The 16934-nt window shown below is 35.4% G+C and overlaps 1 protein-coding gene and 1 long non-coding RNA gene across 3 annotated transcripts; one reads left to right on the plus strand and one right to left on the minus strand.

The window, feature by feature from the left end:
• Nucleotides 1-6770: 6770 nt before the first annotated feature.
• On the minus strand, nucleotides 6771-9678 carry LOC123880329 (uncharacterized protein CG4449-like). 2 transcript variants are annotated; one of them, XM_045928392.1, is made up of 3 exons: nucleotides 8221-9678; nucleotides 6987-7067; nucleotides 6771-6899 (listed from the first exon to the last, which is right to left on the minus strand). In XM_045928392.1, exons 1-2 carry the CDS (start codon nucleotides 9554-9556, stop codon nucleotides 7000-7002), a joined length of 1404 nt encoding a protein of 467 aa, XP_045784348.1. In that variant the 5' UTR covers nucleotides 9557-9678; the 3' UTR covers nucleotides 6771-6899; nucleotides 6987-6999. The 2 variants fall into 2 exon arrangements, with proteins under 2 accessions (XP_045784348.1, XP_045784347.1); XM_045928391.1 differs by lacking the exon at nucleotides 6771-6899 and having other exon boundaries at nucleotides 6931-7067.
• An 11-nt stretch (nucleotides 9679-9689) lies between these two features.
• On the plus strand, nucleotides 9690-9884 carry LOC123880330. The gene is made up of 2 exons (XR_006799215.1): nucleotides 9690-9804; nucleotides 9846-9884. It is a non-coding gene; the product is annotated as an uncharacterized LOC123880330 (long non-coding RNA).
• Nucleotides 9885-16934: the final 7050 nt, after the last annotated feature.

Here is a 16934-nt window from a genome sequence, read left to right on the forward strand (position 1 = left end):
TACATAGTAACACTACTCAATCGTCCACATTTCGTTCGTCAGAAAATACGTGACGGCTGGTGGCCCTGGGATCTTTCACTATTGTAACAGAGGTTCATAATATTATGTCAATTGGCAAATGTCAAGCTGTCAAGATGGACGTTGCTTAGATACATAATTATTTATTTGAAAATAATGTTTTGGAAAACTCCGATACTTTGGATCGTAGGCGCGGAGTTTCTAATTTATAAAATATTATAATCACAGTTAAACGAGAAAACATCAATTCAATTATAATATCCAACAGTCAACCAAAGGCCACGAATAATCAACCCAAACCCAAACCATAGTCAAACTATTTTTAGGGTTCAGTAGGTATCTGTAGAAAAAAAAATGTTGTAGCCTCGACTGTTGTAGTCGCGTAGGTGTGCATGTCACCATTAAATATCGTAGGAGGCGATGACCCTCCGCGCGGCTGAGGTTCCCGCATCGTAGTCGCTTTGTCGCGCAGGTTTGGATGATGCATTAGGCGCACCTTCTTTATATTTTATCTGCTTGAACTCAGCTTATTTACTTTGACAAAATACGTTTAAAATTCATCATCATCAGGATCAACCCATCGCCGGCTCACTACTGAGCACAAGTCTCCTCTCAGAATGAGAAGCTACCACACTGGCCAAGCACGTATTGGCACACCTCACGCACCTTTGAGGGAGCATTATGGCCAACTCTTAAGCATGCAGGTTTCCTGACGATGTTTTCCTTCACCACTTCGTTGTCTGTCTGTGTGTCATCTTTCAAGAGAATCAAAACTTATAAATTGGGTACTTCCCGTTTACGTAGAATCATGAAAGGCAGGTAGCAATATCTTATAGCCCAAGCACTCTACTCCTGTGGCCCAAGTAAACAGAAAAATCCGACAACTGAATTGTCATTACATAAAAAAAAACTTGTACGGAACTCTTCCTGTGTGAGGCAGACTCGCACTTGACCGGTATTTGAAAGTTATGTCAAATAAAAATTTGACATGCAATAACAAACAAAATGAAATACAAGCCACTTTATTCCTTATTTCATCGGGTGAAAGTCGATTTCAATTTAATCGTAGGTATCTTGAAAAGCGAACTATTATACGACTACGTAAAATGCGTACATTTTTAAAGCAACGACATGTTAGAAACAGATATTTCGTTTTGGTCATGTTAAACTATGTGAGTCATTCAAATAATTCTTGATTTAGTGATGTTCGGTCAAAAATATTTCATGGAACGTATAATTAACATAACATTGATGTTACTTTTGAAGAGATATTAGCTGCCTTATTGGATTTATATTATTATAGAAATTGGGTTTTAGAATGGCACAAATAAACGGTAATTTATGAATAAAAGTTTAAAAAGCGTGAAATAAAAATTAAATTAAAAATTTAAAAAACCCCCGACACATAAACCTCTAAAAAGTAAAAAATAATAGGTAAGTATGTATGGGCCCTTTAAGAATAGTATAAATAGTAAAGTTTTTATCCAAGCGTTCGTTGCGTCGGGGGACCGCTAAAGACTATTCTTTCTACAACAGATGACTTTCATAGTTTATGATAGGTAGCGGTCCCCTGGCGCAACGAGCGCTTGGATAAAAACTTTACTATTTATACTATTCTTAAAGGGCCCATACATACTTACCTATTATTTTTTACTTTTTAGAGGTTTATGTGTCGGGGGTTTTTTAAATTTTTAATTTAATTTTTATTTGTTTAGAGTATGCATGGCGGACATTACTTATTTATAAGATCATAATATTTTTTCACAGATAGGTTTTGAGTGTCATTGTAAGTAAATTGAGTTGCGAGTACCATTTTACTGTAAATGTGTATAGATAATTACATCAAATATTTCATGCGCCATCTAAATAATAATAATAAATAAATAAAATATTTCTCAAGATAAATTGTATACAAATACTAAATAAATTTATCACTCAAACGATTAGCTTTCTAACTTATTGTATTCTATTAGGAAATAAGTGGAAAATATATAGTTTGAATTAAAAGCTATCAAGAACCCCGAAATCTATAAGATAAATCATTTTGATATATCTATGTGTTTGGATATTTTTTATTAACAAATCGTTTTTGCACTGCTAAAATGGTGTCCATTTGTTAACCAGCACAAATTCTCCATAAATGCTTTTAAAAAGTTTTTTAATGTGCAGTGGTGTTACCAAAGTCTATTTACTAGCTTATAGCATTATGTTGGCTGCCAGCTATACTTTATGCATTGTAATTAGAAAGGAGTACAGCTACTCCAATTCACAACTCACGGCATTTTTAGAGATTACATATGCACTTTTAATCAGCCATTAACAAGCTCGTTGAAGTAGAATTATAATTGAATTAGTGTACACCAATTTAAAACCAGTGGATGCTTCAATGCAGCCCGCCGCATTACAAGAGTGGTGAATTTGTCGTACTAACCAGTCGTTAACAAGCTTTGGACTTCTAGATCAGCTAGTAGTATCATATGCAGCCAATAGCTGGACAAGATCTTTTTAAAATTCTACTTGAATGACTTTAGTATAATTTTTCGCCATTATAAAGTCATTAGTCAGCTATGCTGTTGAATAGTGTATAATCTTTCCTTAGTACAGCCTAAAGACTCATTCTATCCTTTAGTACATCTGCATAGAAGCAATAGCCTGAAATGTAGCTTGCTAATAACGTAATTCATCGCTAATGTGCTACTTGGGCGATGAGGCTATTAATCGAGGTGAAATGTGAAATCCTTTCTTAGCGGATGTCTAAGAACACTCTCGATCAAGCCACCTTTCAAACAAAAAAAAAACTAAATTAAAATCGGTTCATTAGTTTAGGAGCTACGATGCCACAGACAGATACACAGATACACACCTCAAACTTATAACAGCCCTCTTTTTGGGTCGGGGGTTAAAAAACGCTATTGCTTCTTGTATAAAAATTTACAAATCCTCTTAAAATTCATATAAGTCCACAATTATAGAGCCTAACTTGTATTATTGGACTAGCTTTTGAAACTATAATGATCGATTAAATCTCTTTGTTTTCCAATGATAAAAGAAGCATAGTTTAATATAGCAAGCCTGGTGGGAGGCTTCGGTCATGGCTTACCTACCCACGGGTTACCTACCCACCGGGAAAGCCATGCCACCAAGCGATTTAGTGTTCCAGTACGATCCAACAAGGGGTTTCCGTTTAATATAGGTACCCCATACTGCCATACCCCTTCCAAGTTAGCCCGCTTCCATCCCAGACTGCATCATCACTTACCACCAGGTGAGATTTTATTCCAGGGTTAACGTGTATCTGAATTTAACAAGTGTAAATTAAAAATTTATAACACCCCCGACGATCCAAAGTATTTGAGTTTTCCAAAACATCATTTTCAAATAAATAATTATGTATTTAGGCAACGTCCATCTTGACAGCTTGACATTTGTCTATTGACATAATATTATGAACCTAACGGTTATCTAACCTTCTTTTATACAAAAAAACTAGAAAAGAGCTGATAACTCTTAAACGGCTGAACCAATTTTTTTAGATTATAGCTAAGAACACTCTCGATCAAGCCACCTTTCAAACAAAAAAAACTAAATTAAAATCGGTTCATTCGTTTAGGCGCTACGATGCCACAGACAGATACACAGATACACAGATACACAGACACACAGATACACAGATACACACGTCAAACTTATAACACCCCTCTTTTTGGGTCGGGGGTTAAAAATACATTTTAATTTACAAGCGAAGTCGCTCGAAAACGCTAGTATAAACAAAATCTATATAAGATTAGGGAAACAAATAAATCCAATAGTCCTAATTAAAGTGCTATTCAAGGAAGTGCAGTGATTAAAAAAAACCGCAAAAAAAAAAAATGATTGGTACGTAAATACGTAGATAGTGTTTTATACGTTCAAGCTACAAGGAGCCATTAGCCCTAATTCGTCGCACGAGCGTTAAAAAAGCGTTAACAGGGCTCTCTCCGTCACTCGCTCCATACAAACGTAGTTCCAATTTTATTTGAATATTAAGCAACCAAAGTCCATGAAATTTTGCAGACATATTCTAGAAACTAATATCTGTCTCTGTGGTGTTTTAGATTTTTCTAAAAATATGTAGTTTTAAAATTACAAGGGCTCAAAGATTTGTATGTAAATATTTTAACAGAAATCTTGAAAACCACAGACATAGATATTAGTTTCTAGAATATGTCTGCAAAATGTCATGGAGTTTGGTTGCTTAATATTCAAATGAAATTGGAACTACGTTTGTATGAAGCAAGTGACGGAGAGACCCCTCTTAAAACCCGGCGTTGCGCTGACAATACGAAGTGCGCGTTAAAAAAGCGTTGACGTGTGAACAGATACTTGGGAATGCATTTGTTCTATTTGAACGCTTTTTAACGGACGTTAAAAAGCTCTCGTGCGAATGAGGCCTTAAGAGCCCGCTTCATCGAAGCGATAACTCGTTGGCGGGTGGAACCTTAAATAATGCTGTTTCCACACATGACGGAAACAACGTTATCTGTGCGTGTCACCCTTTTCCTCTAACTGCACCTCACCAGCCCGGCTAGCATGGGCAGTAGATAAAAATTATATCCCCGATTATAATCCACTGATTTCTATGGCATCAGTGGATATAAAAATTATATCCCCCGATTATATCCACTGATGTCATACAAATCAGTGGATATAATCGGGGATATAATTTTTATCTACTGCCCATGCTAGCCGGGCTGGAGAGAGGCCGGGTGAATGAATTTTGATACATAGATAATAGATAGTCTTTATTGCACACAAAGCATGCAAAGGAACAACACAGAAGGAAGAAAACAGAAAAAAACAATTGTGTGCAAAGGCTGCCTTATTGCTTATAGCAATCTCTGCCAGTCAGAGATTGCTCTAATCAATTTGTTGCTTGAGATTCAAGATTTTTTAGTCAAAAACGGTAAAGTGATAATTGCTAATCGACGTTTGGATTATGCTTTTTTTTTTGGCAAAAGAAAACATTTTTTTACCCAAACTAAAGACATTTGAAATTGCTATGAAGTAAAGCGTGACACGCAGTTGTTAATTTTTTAATTTTCTAGAATTTGCCTTAAAACAGTGACTTTTCAAGAGCTTTCAAAATAAATACTATTTTACTACAAGTGTAAATTAAAAATTTATAACACCCCCGACAAGGGAGGGTTACAGTAACTAGAAAAGAGCTGATAACTTTCAAACGGCTGAAACGATTTCACACAACACTCTCGATCAAGCCAACTTTGAAACAAAAAAACTAAATTAAAATTGGTTTATTAGTTTAGGAGCTACGATGCCACAGACAAATACACATGTCAAACCCCTTTTTTTGGGTCGGAGGTTAGCCCTCCTGTCACCCGATGAGGCTATTTAACGAGGTGAAATGTGAAATCCTTTCTTAGCGGATGTCTACGTCATAATAGCTATCTGTATGCTGAATTTCAGCCTGATCCATCCAGTAATTTGCGCTGTGCGCTGATAGATCAGTCAGTTATCTTTTCCTTTTATATAACATTACCTATAGATTTCTAAATTAGATCAGGTAGGGTCTTGAAATAAAAATAAATATAGAATTTATATAAAAATAATATTATAATCAATCAATTATATACATAACTGAATTAAAACATATAGTTCACTACTAAAACGTTAAATTCAAATGCAAATAAATGCGAAAGTGTGTGTCTGTCTGTTCGATTAACTGATTTTTACGAGATTTGGTTCAGAGTACAGACTGAGATAGCCTTGCATCCCGGGGATGGACATGGGCTACCTTATTTAATAAAAAAAAGGATATTAGCCAAGTTTTTTATGCTGACTAATATTCCCCTTTCCCCTCCAATTAAGCGTAAAGCTTTTGTCAAGAGTGGGTACGACAATAGTGCAACGGGTGGGGTTTGAACCGCCGACCTTTCGTTTTTCAATCCGCTCCTCAACCGTTGAGCTATCGAGGCTATAAGGCTTTATCCTGGAAAATCAAATAATTTACACGGGATTTTTAAAAATCTAAGGGTCTGTTTCACAACCGCCAGACAAGCCTTAGGGCGCCTTCGTGCATCTAAATAAAAAACCAGCCAAGTGCGAGTCAGACTCACGCACCGAGGGTTCCGTACTCCGGTATTTTCCCCGAAGAATCAAAAACTATTATGCATAAAAATAAATAAAAATCTGTTTTAGAATGTACAGGTAAAGCCCTTTCATATGCCCCCCTTGGTATAGTTATCTTACTCTGAAAATTGAAAATTCTATATGACATTTTCATTAATAGAAAATGTAATTACTAGACTAGTACATAGTTTTACTAGCTGACGCCCGCGACTTCGTCCGCGTGGATTTAGGTTTTTCGAAATCCCGTGGGAACTCTTTGGTTTTCCGGGATAAAAGTAGCCTATGTGCTAATCCAGGATATTATCTATCTCCATTCCGAATTTCAGCCAAATCCGTCCAGTAGTTTTTGCGTGAAGGAGTAACAAACATACACACACACACACATACAAACTTTCTCCTTTATAATATTAGTGTGATAGTGTGATTGTATTATAATATTATTAGGATGAGGATATTAGGATAAGGATTGCATGCCGTAAGGTAGAATTTGGTAGAACCTAAATAATAAATAATATTGTTTAGGTAGATCTGATATATATAAGATATTTGTATTTATCTGTTGATGAAACACATTTTGATTTTTTTGTGATATAACCATAAATTTTATTCATGGTTTTCGGTTTTTTTTCGGAGTTAACCAAAAATTGAATATTTGTTGGATACACCCATTCGTGATTCAACCGACGAAAAAGTTATAGTGTCAAATTTATCCGTTAGATAAAGTTTATCCAGAAGTGTTTAAAAAGGCCTTTAATATTAAGGCCTTTTTAAAATTAATAAAAAAAATTTTTAATTTAATTAAAGGCATTTAATATTATTATTATTATTTAATATTAATTAAGGTAGTAAATAAATTCAGCTAAGTATGATAACGTCAATGCAGTCTCCATTTTCTAAGCCCATCTGTTGCGGAGTGTTGGTACCTGAAAAAAAATTAAAATATCATGTTTAATTTTCTGTTAGTCAGTTGACATAATAAGTATACAGTACCTATGTCAACATAAGTTATTTGCAAAGAAAGATCATTATTTTTATTTCCTATATTACTTTCACACCGGGGTACAAAATAGAAAATATTTCTTTAAAGAAAATTAGCCATGTTAAATGACTAATATTCCCCTTTTCTCTCCAACTAAGCGTCAGGCTTGTACTAGGAGTAGGTACGACAATAGTGCAACGGGCGGGGTTTGAACCGTCGACCTTTCGGTTTTCAGTCCACTCCTTTACCGGTTGAGCTATTGAGGCTCTAATATAGAAGCCAAAGGAAACATACTTACATACAAATAATAAATTATTATTATTATAATTATGTACATTTTTTGAGTTCTGTACCCTAAAAGTAAAAATGGAACCCTTATAGGATCACTTAGTTGTCTGTCTGTCTGTTGTGTCTGTCTGAATAAATGATTTTGACTTTGCCTTTGTGGTTACATCACAAAAAAAAAGTTATTTCTTGTATGATGGTACAAAACTGCAGAACCCTTTTTTTTGCTCTTACAGTCATTTATTACATTAATTTAATTAGTCATTTATGATCAACATTAATAGTTCTGATACTTTGCAGATGATTTTTCACAGAAAGTGAATTTTCTCATATCCATACTAATATTATAAATGCGAAAGTGTGTCTGTCTGTCTGCTACCTTTTCACAGCCCAACAGTTTAACTGATTCTGACAAAATTTGGTACAGAGTTAGCTTATATCCTAGGAACTGATATAGGCTACTTTTTAACCCAGAAAATCAAAGAGTTCCATGGGATTCCATCCCATCGAACCACCATCCAATCCATCCATCTGTTCCATCCATCCATCCATCCATCGGAGAGATCCATCCGTTTTAACCGATTTGTATGAAATTTGTTACTGAGGTAGCTTGCGTCCATGTTATTGACATAGATAACTTTTAATCCCAAAAAATCAAACAGTTCTCACGGGATCTTTAAAAACCTAAATACATGCAGACAAAGTAACGGGCATCCAGAAGTTTCATTATAAGTGCGAAAATTGGCACTCTGTGAGACGTAGCCAACAATTATTGTTTGCTAAAAAATTGTAACAACGTAAAATAGTCTCACCTACAACAATGTCACCATCAAATTCAAACTTTAGCTTATTCAACGGAACCTCCAAGCGCTCAGCGCATTGTGTCATTGCTAACGATACTTTATCATCTTTCCCAATCGTTATTTCTATGGGCTTCTTACTATTCTGGCACTGAAATTTAATCTGGATTCCGTTAACTTTAGTCTTTTCATGCACTATGTTTCTTAAACTTTGACTAACGATACCTCCATCTATGAACTTGGCGATATTATAGACTATGGATGCTGGTGTATCATCACAAGTTAAGATTTTATTGTTATACGTGAACAGTAACTTGTCTTTACCGACGTTTTCCTTCTGCGCGAAATGATCAAATATTTGTGTTAACTTCTGGTATTTGCGTATCATGAATTTTGAGATTTCCCAACTTCTCCATATGACTTTCACGGATAACGGTTCGTTGTCCTCTGCATCTGTTTCTTCACTATCTAACATGACAACATCATCCGTTACATTGGTTGGAGTACTGGTAGGCTTACTGAATAAGGGTACATCATTTGATTTATCATAATATCCATCAGTGTTACCAAAACTATATGTTGGATAACTAGGAATCATATTAATGTTTGGTAAAACCAGGGGTCTATCCATGATTGGTTGCCTCATGCCTCCCCTTCCCCCCACCCTTCCCCTACCTCTGCCCCATGGGCTACCTCTTCTAGTAACATTACCAGTTAGTAAACGTTCTAATACCTCTTCTACGGAACTGTTTGGTGAATAGGCTGCTCTCCTTTTTCTGCCCCTACCTCTACTTGTTAATAATGCACTTAGCATATCTGCAAGTATTGAATCATCTGCTTCTGATATTGAACTGCTAGTTCCATTCCGTTTTCTTTTATTACTTGCGCCATTTAATAATTCAGATGTGTCTAATCTTAGTTCAGTGTCTGTGACATTGGTTTTAGATGCCCTACCTCTTTTTCCACCTCTACCTCGGCCTCTGCCTCTTGTGTTACTAACTTCAGGGGGTTTTGGAGGTTCTACAATGGATTCTTTCTTTTTCCTGCCTCGCCCTCGGCCTCTTCCGCGGGCCGGCTTGGAGTTTTTCGCAATTATTTCGTCCAAAATCAAATCATCCTCAACTGAATCAATAAACGAATCATTAGTGGTGGTATTCGGTAAATTTTCCGTAATTTTGGCCACATTTACGTCATTCACAGTACTGCTGCCTTCATGACTTTTCCCGGTATTTTCTGTTGAACCCTCTTGGCATTCCAGATTTTTTCGAAGTTGCTCTCGAGCGAGCCTTATCTTTTTAAATACATTTACATTGCTATAAAACCCGTCGTCAGAGTCCGACGAAGACATTGTTTAAATCACAGATAAGAATGGCAAAGGAACAAATAATATTTGTTTATTATTGATTTGAAATCGATCACAGCTCACAATTAGACTTGTAACTTGTAACTTCAAAAACTTAACTTTATGAAAATGTTTCTTGAATGACATTGACAGGGGGGCGTAGTTTTAAAACAAAGATTGCCAGCAAATAAAAATATCTCCTCAATTTTAGAGAATATATTGAAATTGTCAATGTTGAAAACTGAGTAAGTTTTGTCTTGTTTATTCTAAGGTTTTATCTAATTTCAACTGATAGAAAAAATGGGAAAGCCATCCCTGTTTCCACAGCGAGAAAGAATGATAAAAACCATTATAAGGCTTTGCAATCTATCATGTTTATCTGCTCAAATATTATATTTACGTAGTACGAAATATAACTAAGACGCAGACACATTTATACCTACTGTATCTATTAACAGTACATATATCGTGATATTAATGTTTATGGAATGGATTTAATATTAAAAAACAAAACAGTGAATTTCAGATTTTTTACTTAGCAACACCACATATAAAGGGACAGCGTGACAATTCACAAGATGGCATTATGGCATCCGATCCGAAGTTCCGATAAAAGTTCCGATTTTGACTATTATACGCGCCAAAAGATCCTTGTCCCTTGTCGCACTGACAAAAAAAGAATGTCATTTGGCCATAGACAATTTCTTTTTTCTTCAGGCGTTACTGCTCTGAGTTCTAGCCTTTTTGAGCCATACCATAGACAACACAGTTGTGATTTTTAGGGTTCCGTATTCAATTTTCACACAGTCGTAGATATTCTAATAATCAAGTATTGCTTATTGCCATAATTGTATAATCGCTAATTAATGATGAATCGTGTGCGTATATAATGTCGAAAAAATATTTAAATGTAAATGATTAAAATTAACAGCAATGATTCAAATCATTGCTGTTAATTTCCACAAAATAATTGATAAAGTATTGATACGAATCTAAAACTGTAATCAAACAAGTGAATTCGGAGTTGATTTTTATGTTTTCATCGATTGATAATGCGATATGAAATTATAATGCAAATTTTATCATAAATGTTAAAATCTTGGACTTGACTGGAAAACCGTGAAATTTTACAACGTTTCTGGCTTTTTTTTATTCATTAGAGGCAAGCGCTTGACCACAATCACACCTGATGGAAAGTGATGATGTGGTCTAAGATGGGACGCGTCTACCTAGAAGATGCCTATTCACTCTTGTTTTAAAGATAACCGGATTGTAATTGGTGGGAAACACAGATCGCGGAAGAGTATTTCAAACCTTAGCCATGCGTATGAGGAATGAAGACGCAAAACGTTTCGTGCGTGTAGATGGAATGTCGACGACATAAGGATGGAAACTCGCCAGACGTCTTGCGGTTTGGTGGTGGTATTTTCCCCTCTACTTTTATTACAGGTAGTTACTTTCAAGTCAAGAGTGAATAGGCATCAAGCAAGCGCACTCCATCTAGATTCTAGTTAGGCTGTATCATCACGTCTTGCTATATTCTATCCGGGGAAAGTAGTTAGTTAATAGCTCCCTCTCTCTCTCCTAATCCCATACAAATAATAGAGACAGAAAATTCAGTGGACGCTAACGATTTTGAGTTACAAACGAAGCAAACAAAGCTATCTATTTTAATTGAATTTCGAACGTCAATGACCACGGGATTAAAAACTAAATCCTCACGGACGAAGTCTCAATATTATGATATCGTAATTCGTACCGAACTATATTATTATAGTGCATACATTTTGAGAACAAATTTTGAAGAGGGTTTTAACCCCCGACCCAAAAAGAGGGGTGTTATAAGTTTGACGTGTGTATCTGTCTGTGGCATCGTAGCTCCTAAACTAATGAATCGATTTTAATTTTGTTTGTTTTTGTTTGAAAGGTGGCTTGATCGAGAGTGTTCTTAGCTATAATCCAAGAAAATCGGTTCAGCCGTTTGATAGTTATCAGCTCTTTTCTAGTTACTGTAACCTTCACTTGTCGGGGGTGTTATAAATTTTTAATTTACACTTGTATTATAAATGTTATTATTAAATATGGAAAATACATTTAGAATTTTGAATCTAGAACCGAAATCGACCAAAAAAAACCGTTTCAAAATAGATTTGGAAGTTCTTAAAAATTCAAACAATTTCAAAAGATGAATTCTGGCATGTGATGATGCAGCCTAAGATGGTGTGCGCTTGTTATTGTAGATTTAACTACTATTGAACTCACATTTCTATTTATTTATGATACAGCTAATTCTGTATGTTAAAGCCAGTAAAGTGGATAGGCTGTGAAGAGGAAACAGACAGACAAGCTTTAACATTAGTATGGATTAAGTGCGAGCTGCGTTCTGGTGGTCTAGATTAGTAGGCTCTAGTATTTGGTAGCTGTTTTTGTAACCACAGACATATTCGGTAGAAATGAAATTTCCGGCGGTATGAATGCAACTAAATCGTATCGAGATTCACGCAATCTATCGTAATTTGCACTTACCTACTAATATCTAGGTGGGATTGTGGTGAAGCGTAAATCTGTCTTTAATTGGAAATTCTACCTAAAGAGGCATTATTGAGGCATTTATTGCATTAAATGTGTACATGAGATTTTATGATTCGCCGTCGTCATTATCATTATTAACCGATAGAATATGTCCTTGCGCCTCCTGAATCCAGCGGCTTCCTGCTACCGGTTTAATGTTGTCTGTCTACTTAGTGGAGCGTCTTCCGACTTTGTGCTTTTCGGTGCCATTCTACCACTTTGGCGCCCCAACGTCTATGGGTTTTTCTATGTTCCCTGCCCATTGCACTTCATCTTTGCAACCCACTGCTGGTTCTCCTATGATTACAACAAATTTATTGCAAGGAGAAACGAACGATTTTTGGAGCTTGCATACTGTTGAATTGACCTGAAAACGGATGCATTTTACGACCTTGCTCACTCGCAGTTTTAAATCTGAAGCTTGCTGAGGTCTATCGTCCGTTGAGTTCGGATGCGTTGTATATTGTGCAATTTTGATCATGCTTTATATGGGTGCATAGGTTGTAACCTTTTGTGGGATTCCAGCTAGTAAATCAGAGCATCGGATGAAGAAGAATGAAAAAAACGTGTCAAAAGTAAATAGATGACAGTCAGTTTTTGGTAACCAGCGTAATGTGGTAATGCCCACAGTGATGAAACAAATTAATCAGGTATTAAGCTACGGTCATACCTGCGCGTCATGAGCGTGGTATGGCTGAAAAAGATGCATTTCAAACCGCAGTCAGGGTATTTTGCAAGATTTTTAAATTACTTGTTCAATCGCCAAACAATATTAATTAACTTTTAAGAGGGGTCTCTTCCGTCACTCGCTTCATAGAAACGTAGTTCCAATTTCATTTGAATACCTATTAAGCAACCAAAGTCCATGAAATTTTGCAGACATATTCTAGAAGCTAATATCTATGCCTGTGATTTTCCATATTTCTGTTAAAATATTCGGTTTCAAAATAATGCGGTCTTAAAAATTCACATACCTACAAATCTATTTAACTAAAACTACATATTCTTAGAAAAATCTAAAACATCACAGGCACAGATATTAGTTTCTAGAATACCTATGTCTGCAAAATTTCATGGACTTTGGTCGCTTAATATTCAAATGAAATTGGAACTACGATTGTATGGAGTAAGTGACGGAGAGAGCCCTGTTCTAGTTTCAGATTTGTAGTAGAAATCTCGTATGTCAATATTTCTTTGTTCATCTGTTTGTTTATGTGTAGCGCCTAAATCAGCTCTATTCTTTCTACTTACTACTAAGTATTATACAAAATCAGTTTTGCGTTCCCTACACGAAAAATATCCTAGTCCCAACTCCCAAGGACAATAAGAAACTTTGAATATAAATTCGACGCGAACAACGTCGCGGCATCAGCTAGTAGTCAGAATAAAGTCTCGATGTACACAGACTGCAAAGATAGTTGTATTCCATAATTCGAGAGGCACTTCTTCATATCGCTATTGACATTTTCGAGCCCAGCCAACTAGGTCACAGGCATTAACTCGATCATATCGCAGGTAAAGTATTTTCCCATCCATTCCAGATTTCCCATTTAGATAATTGATTTATACTTTTAATAAGCTAAAGAGAAAATTGTAAAATCACAGATATATTTACTCCTATAATAAATAATTTGAACAAGTTACTTTTCTAAATATTTTTATTAGTTTGCCTTGTCGTAACTTACTGTCAGAATTGGTAAGTACCAGATTTTTGGACAATTCCCTTTACAAATTGTTCTATTAAGTTGATTAGCACTTGGTTTAGCAGACACGTGTGATTTGAATGACAATAGATGATTATGGCATCATTGAATGTCTGATGGCATATAGCAGGACAGTAGAATTTGGATTCATTTGCTTTGTTTTCATAAGTACATTTCAAAAAATTATAATAACAAGAGTGAGTTTTTATTTTTCTTCGTAATGGCATATTGCACCTTCAAGTCAAGAGTGATTAGGCATCTTCTAGGCAAGCGCGCTCCATCTTAGGCTGCATTATCACTTGCTACGAGGTTTAAGCAGCCAAGCGCTAGTCTGTAGGTATATTGAAAAAAGATTCCAAGAGGAATTTGTTTAATTTAGTTTCAAGTATAAGTTCTAGTTTCTTGTTAGCCAGAAACCGTTCCGCTGCTCACAATAACAAAATAGCAAGCCCCCTTCAGCATACAAAAGAGTACCTACCTATTTGAAAACACGAGCAGTACCTACCTTCACGTCGTGGCGTCATTAAGATCAAGTATGTAACTTTCCTCCGTTTTACTTTATTTTCACGTTTTTGGCTTCCCGTTTTTCCAAGATATGAAAACACACGTGTGAGCTATAGCTACCGTCGTCTACCCTGAAAGTGAAGTTTGGCAGTCATTATGAGAAAAGCTTTTTTGAACCATTCTTTTAATTTTGGGGAGCTCAACCCCTTATATCGTCTATATCATCTTTGATATCTCTTACCTAAAATCTTCTCGTCAGTGTTACTCACACAAACACTGACGCCAGAAGGGCTCTTCATACTTTGAAAGTTTGAAGAAAGCAACCGAAATAAGAAATTGTAATTTAGGCGGATCAGCTTGTCTGGAATATAAAGAGGTAAAGTTTGTAAGTTTGTTTGTAGGTGTAATCTCTGGAATTACTGAACTGATTTTGAAAATTATTTCACCAGTAGAAAATTAGGTATATTATTCCTCAGTAACATAGGCTAGACTATATGTATTTATATTTTCCAAAAAAAATTTTGAGATAAAGAAAAAATAGTATTTGAGATTCATTAATTTTAAATATCAAAGGAGACATGCAGTTTACATAATATAAAGTGGTGTAATGGCACACAGTCAGGCATTTCAATTTTATTTATTAACTCCTTTAACAAATTAATCTTTTATTAGTTACCTAGCCGATGCCCGCGACTTGGTTCACGTGGATATAGGTTATTGAAAATCTCGTACAAGTTATTTAATTTTCCAGGATAAAAGTAGTCTGTGTTAATCCAGGGTATAATCTATCTCCATTGTAAATTCCAGCCAAATCCGTACGGTAGTTCTTGTGTGAAAGAGTAACAAACATACACACATACACAAAAACTTTCACTTTTATAATATTAGTTTGATGATCTACAGCTTACAGGTTCACTTTGACAGTGTATTAGCTATCATACTGCATAAAGTGTCACGAAGCCTGACATTAATTCATCCTAAGTATAGGTATTTTACCCCTGTCTTGGTCGAATAGAAATTAATGTTTCTGCAAAATTAATACGTATATAAACGTTTTGCTACTGAATTTTCTTGCCAAGCTGTAGACGTCTCTAGCAGTTAAGTCACATAAAATTATGCTAATGTGAAATATATCGAGATTTATGAAAGCAAATAGCTATTTGGCTTCAATATTCCCATTTTCGCTGAAGTGTAAATTTCTAGTTTGAGGTTATTGCAAATTACGAAAACTTATTGTTTATTTTATAAGTGTACATTTAGTACGTCGTAAAATGCATGATAATCTCTGTATATTTATCCGGTCAAGTGCAAGTCGTACGCGCACACGAATCCAAGGTTCCGTAGTCCATACCATCGAACAATAAATAGCACATTATTATTTTTTCATTTTTACGGCGGCCTTTTTTTATTATTTGTTTTTATAGCAGCTATTTATTAGTATCTACTTTTCTTTGTGACTCCACATTTGCGCACCTCATTGGCACCGACTCCAAAAATATTATTATAGAACTACATTAACTCTTGTACACATAATTTATTCGGTAATAAATAACATAATTTTTTACTTTTTAGTGTTTGTGGTTATTGAAATCGGTTTTTTGTTTTTGTTTTTTTTTCACAATTTTAGTGACCCCTCTGTATTAAAATATGCTATACCTGAAACCTACTGTATCCTACTAAGTCATTACACCGATCGCGAAGAATCTACGCTTATCCGTTGAGGAGTTCTGTTCTCTATCTCCGAAGATAGTCATCAGATCTATAGCAAACTAAAACAAGACCACTTCGAAAGTATCACCTAACAAAATAAAAATAAAACATTTTTTTTGTTTGGTAGGTGATACGATACTACTTATGAATTGAGAACTTACTTCTTTTTTCGAAGTCTGTTAGAAAGTAGCCTTTTTTACCCTAGCACGTGGGATATCATTGTCTTGAACTAGTTAGGAATATGAAATTTTGCTCTTCTAAAAGTCTTCGAAAATGCTGCTCAGCCCAGCTGAATTCTTCTGCCAGCCTCCTTGTTGAAATGGATGGATATAGGGGGTACTTTTTATCTCGGAAAATCAAAGAGTTCTCAAGGGATTTTAAAAACCTCGATTCCACGCGGATTGAATCGGGCGTTATTCAGTATTATATAAATATAAAAAGTTTTTTCATATACTTGATATTCTTTGAAAGTTTTTTGAAGGTCAAACCGCGTATCAGTAATTTTTTCATGAGAAGTAGAGCAGCACATGTTCGCAAAGTTGCTCACATTCAAGCCGCAAAGAATATGGATTTAGCGCACGTGCACCGGGTACTAATGCTACTACACTCTCCCCAACCGACTTCAGGACTTCAAGAATTGCTTCTTTTAAGCCAAATCGACCTCCTGTAAATTTATAACTAAGTGGAAATGGGCAAGACTATTTATGTATCAGAAATTTACATATTTTATAACTCTGTGAGAAAGACCAATTTAGGAGTAAGTTAATGATTTTAAGCTTATTTCGTGGTTTTACGACTATATTATCGTAGCTAATGCATACCTATATACCACGATTATCTGGTGTTTTTTACGTGCTGATATTTCGATTCAGTAGCATGAGTGTGGTTCAGTGACG

This window comes from Maniola jurtina, chromosome Z (genome assembly GCF_905333055.1).
Source record: "Maniola jurtina chromosome Z, ilManJurt1.1, whole genome shotgun sequence".
NCBI classification, from domain to species: Eukaryota; Metazoa; Arthropoda; class Insecta; order Lepidoptera; family Nymphalidae; genus Maniola; species Maniola jurtina.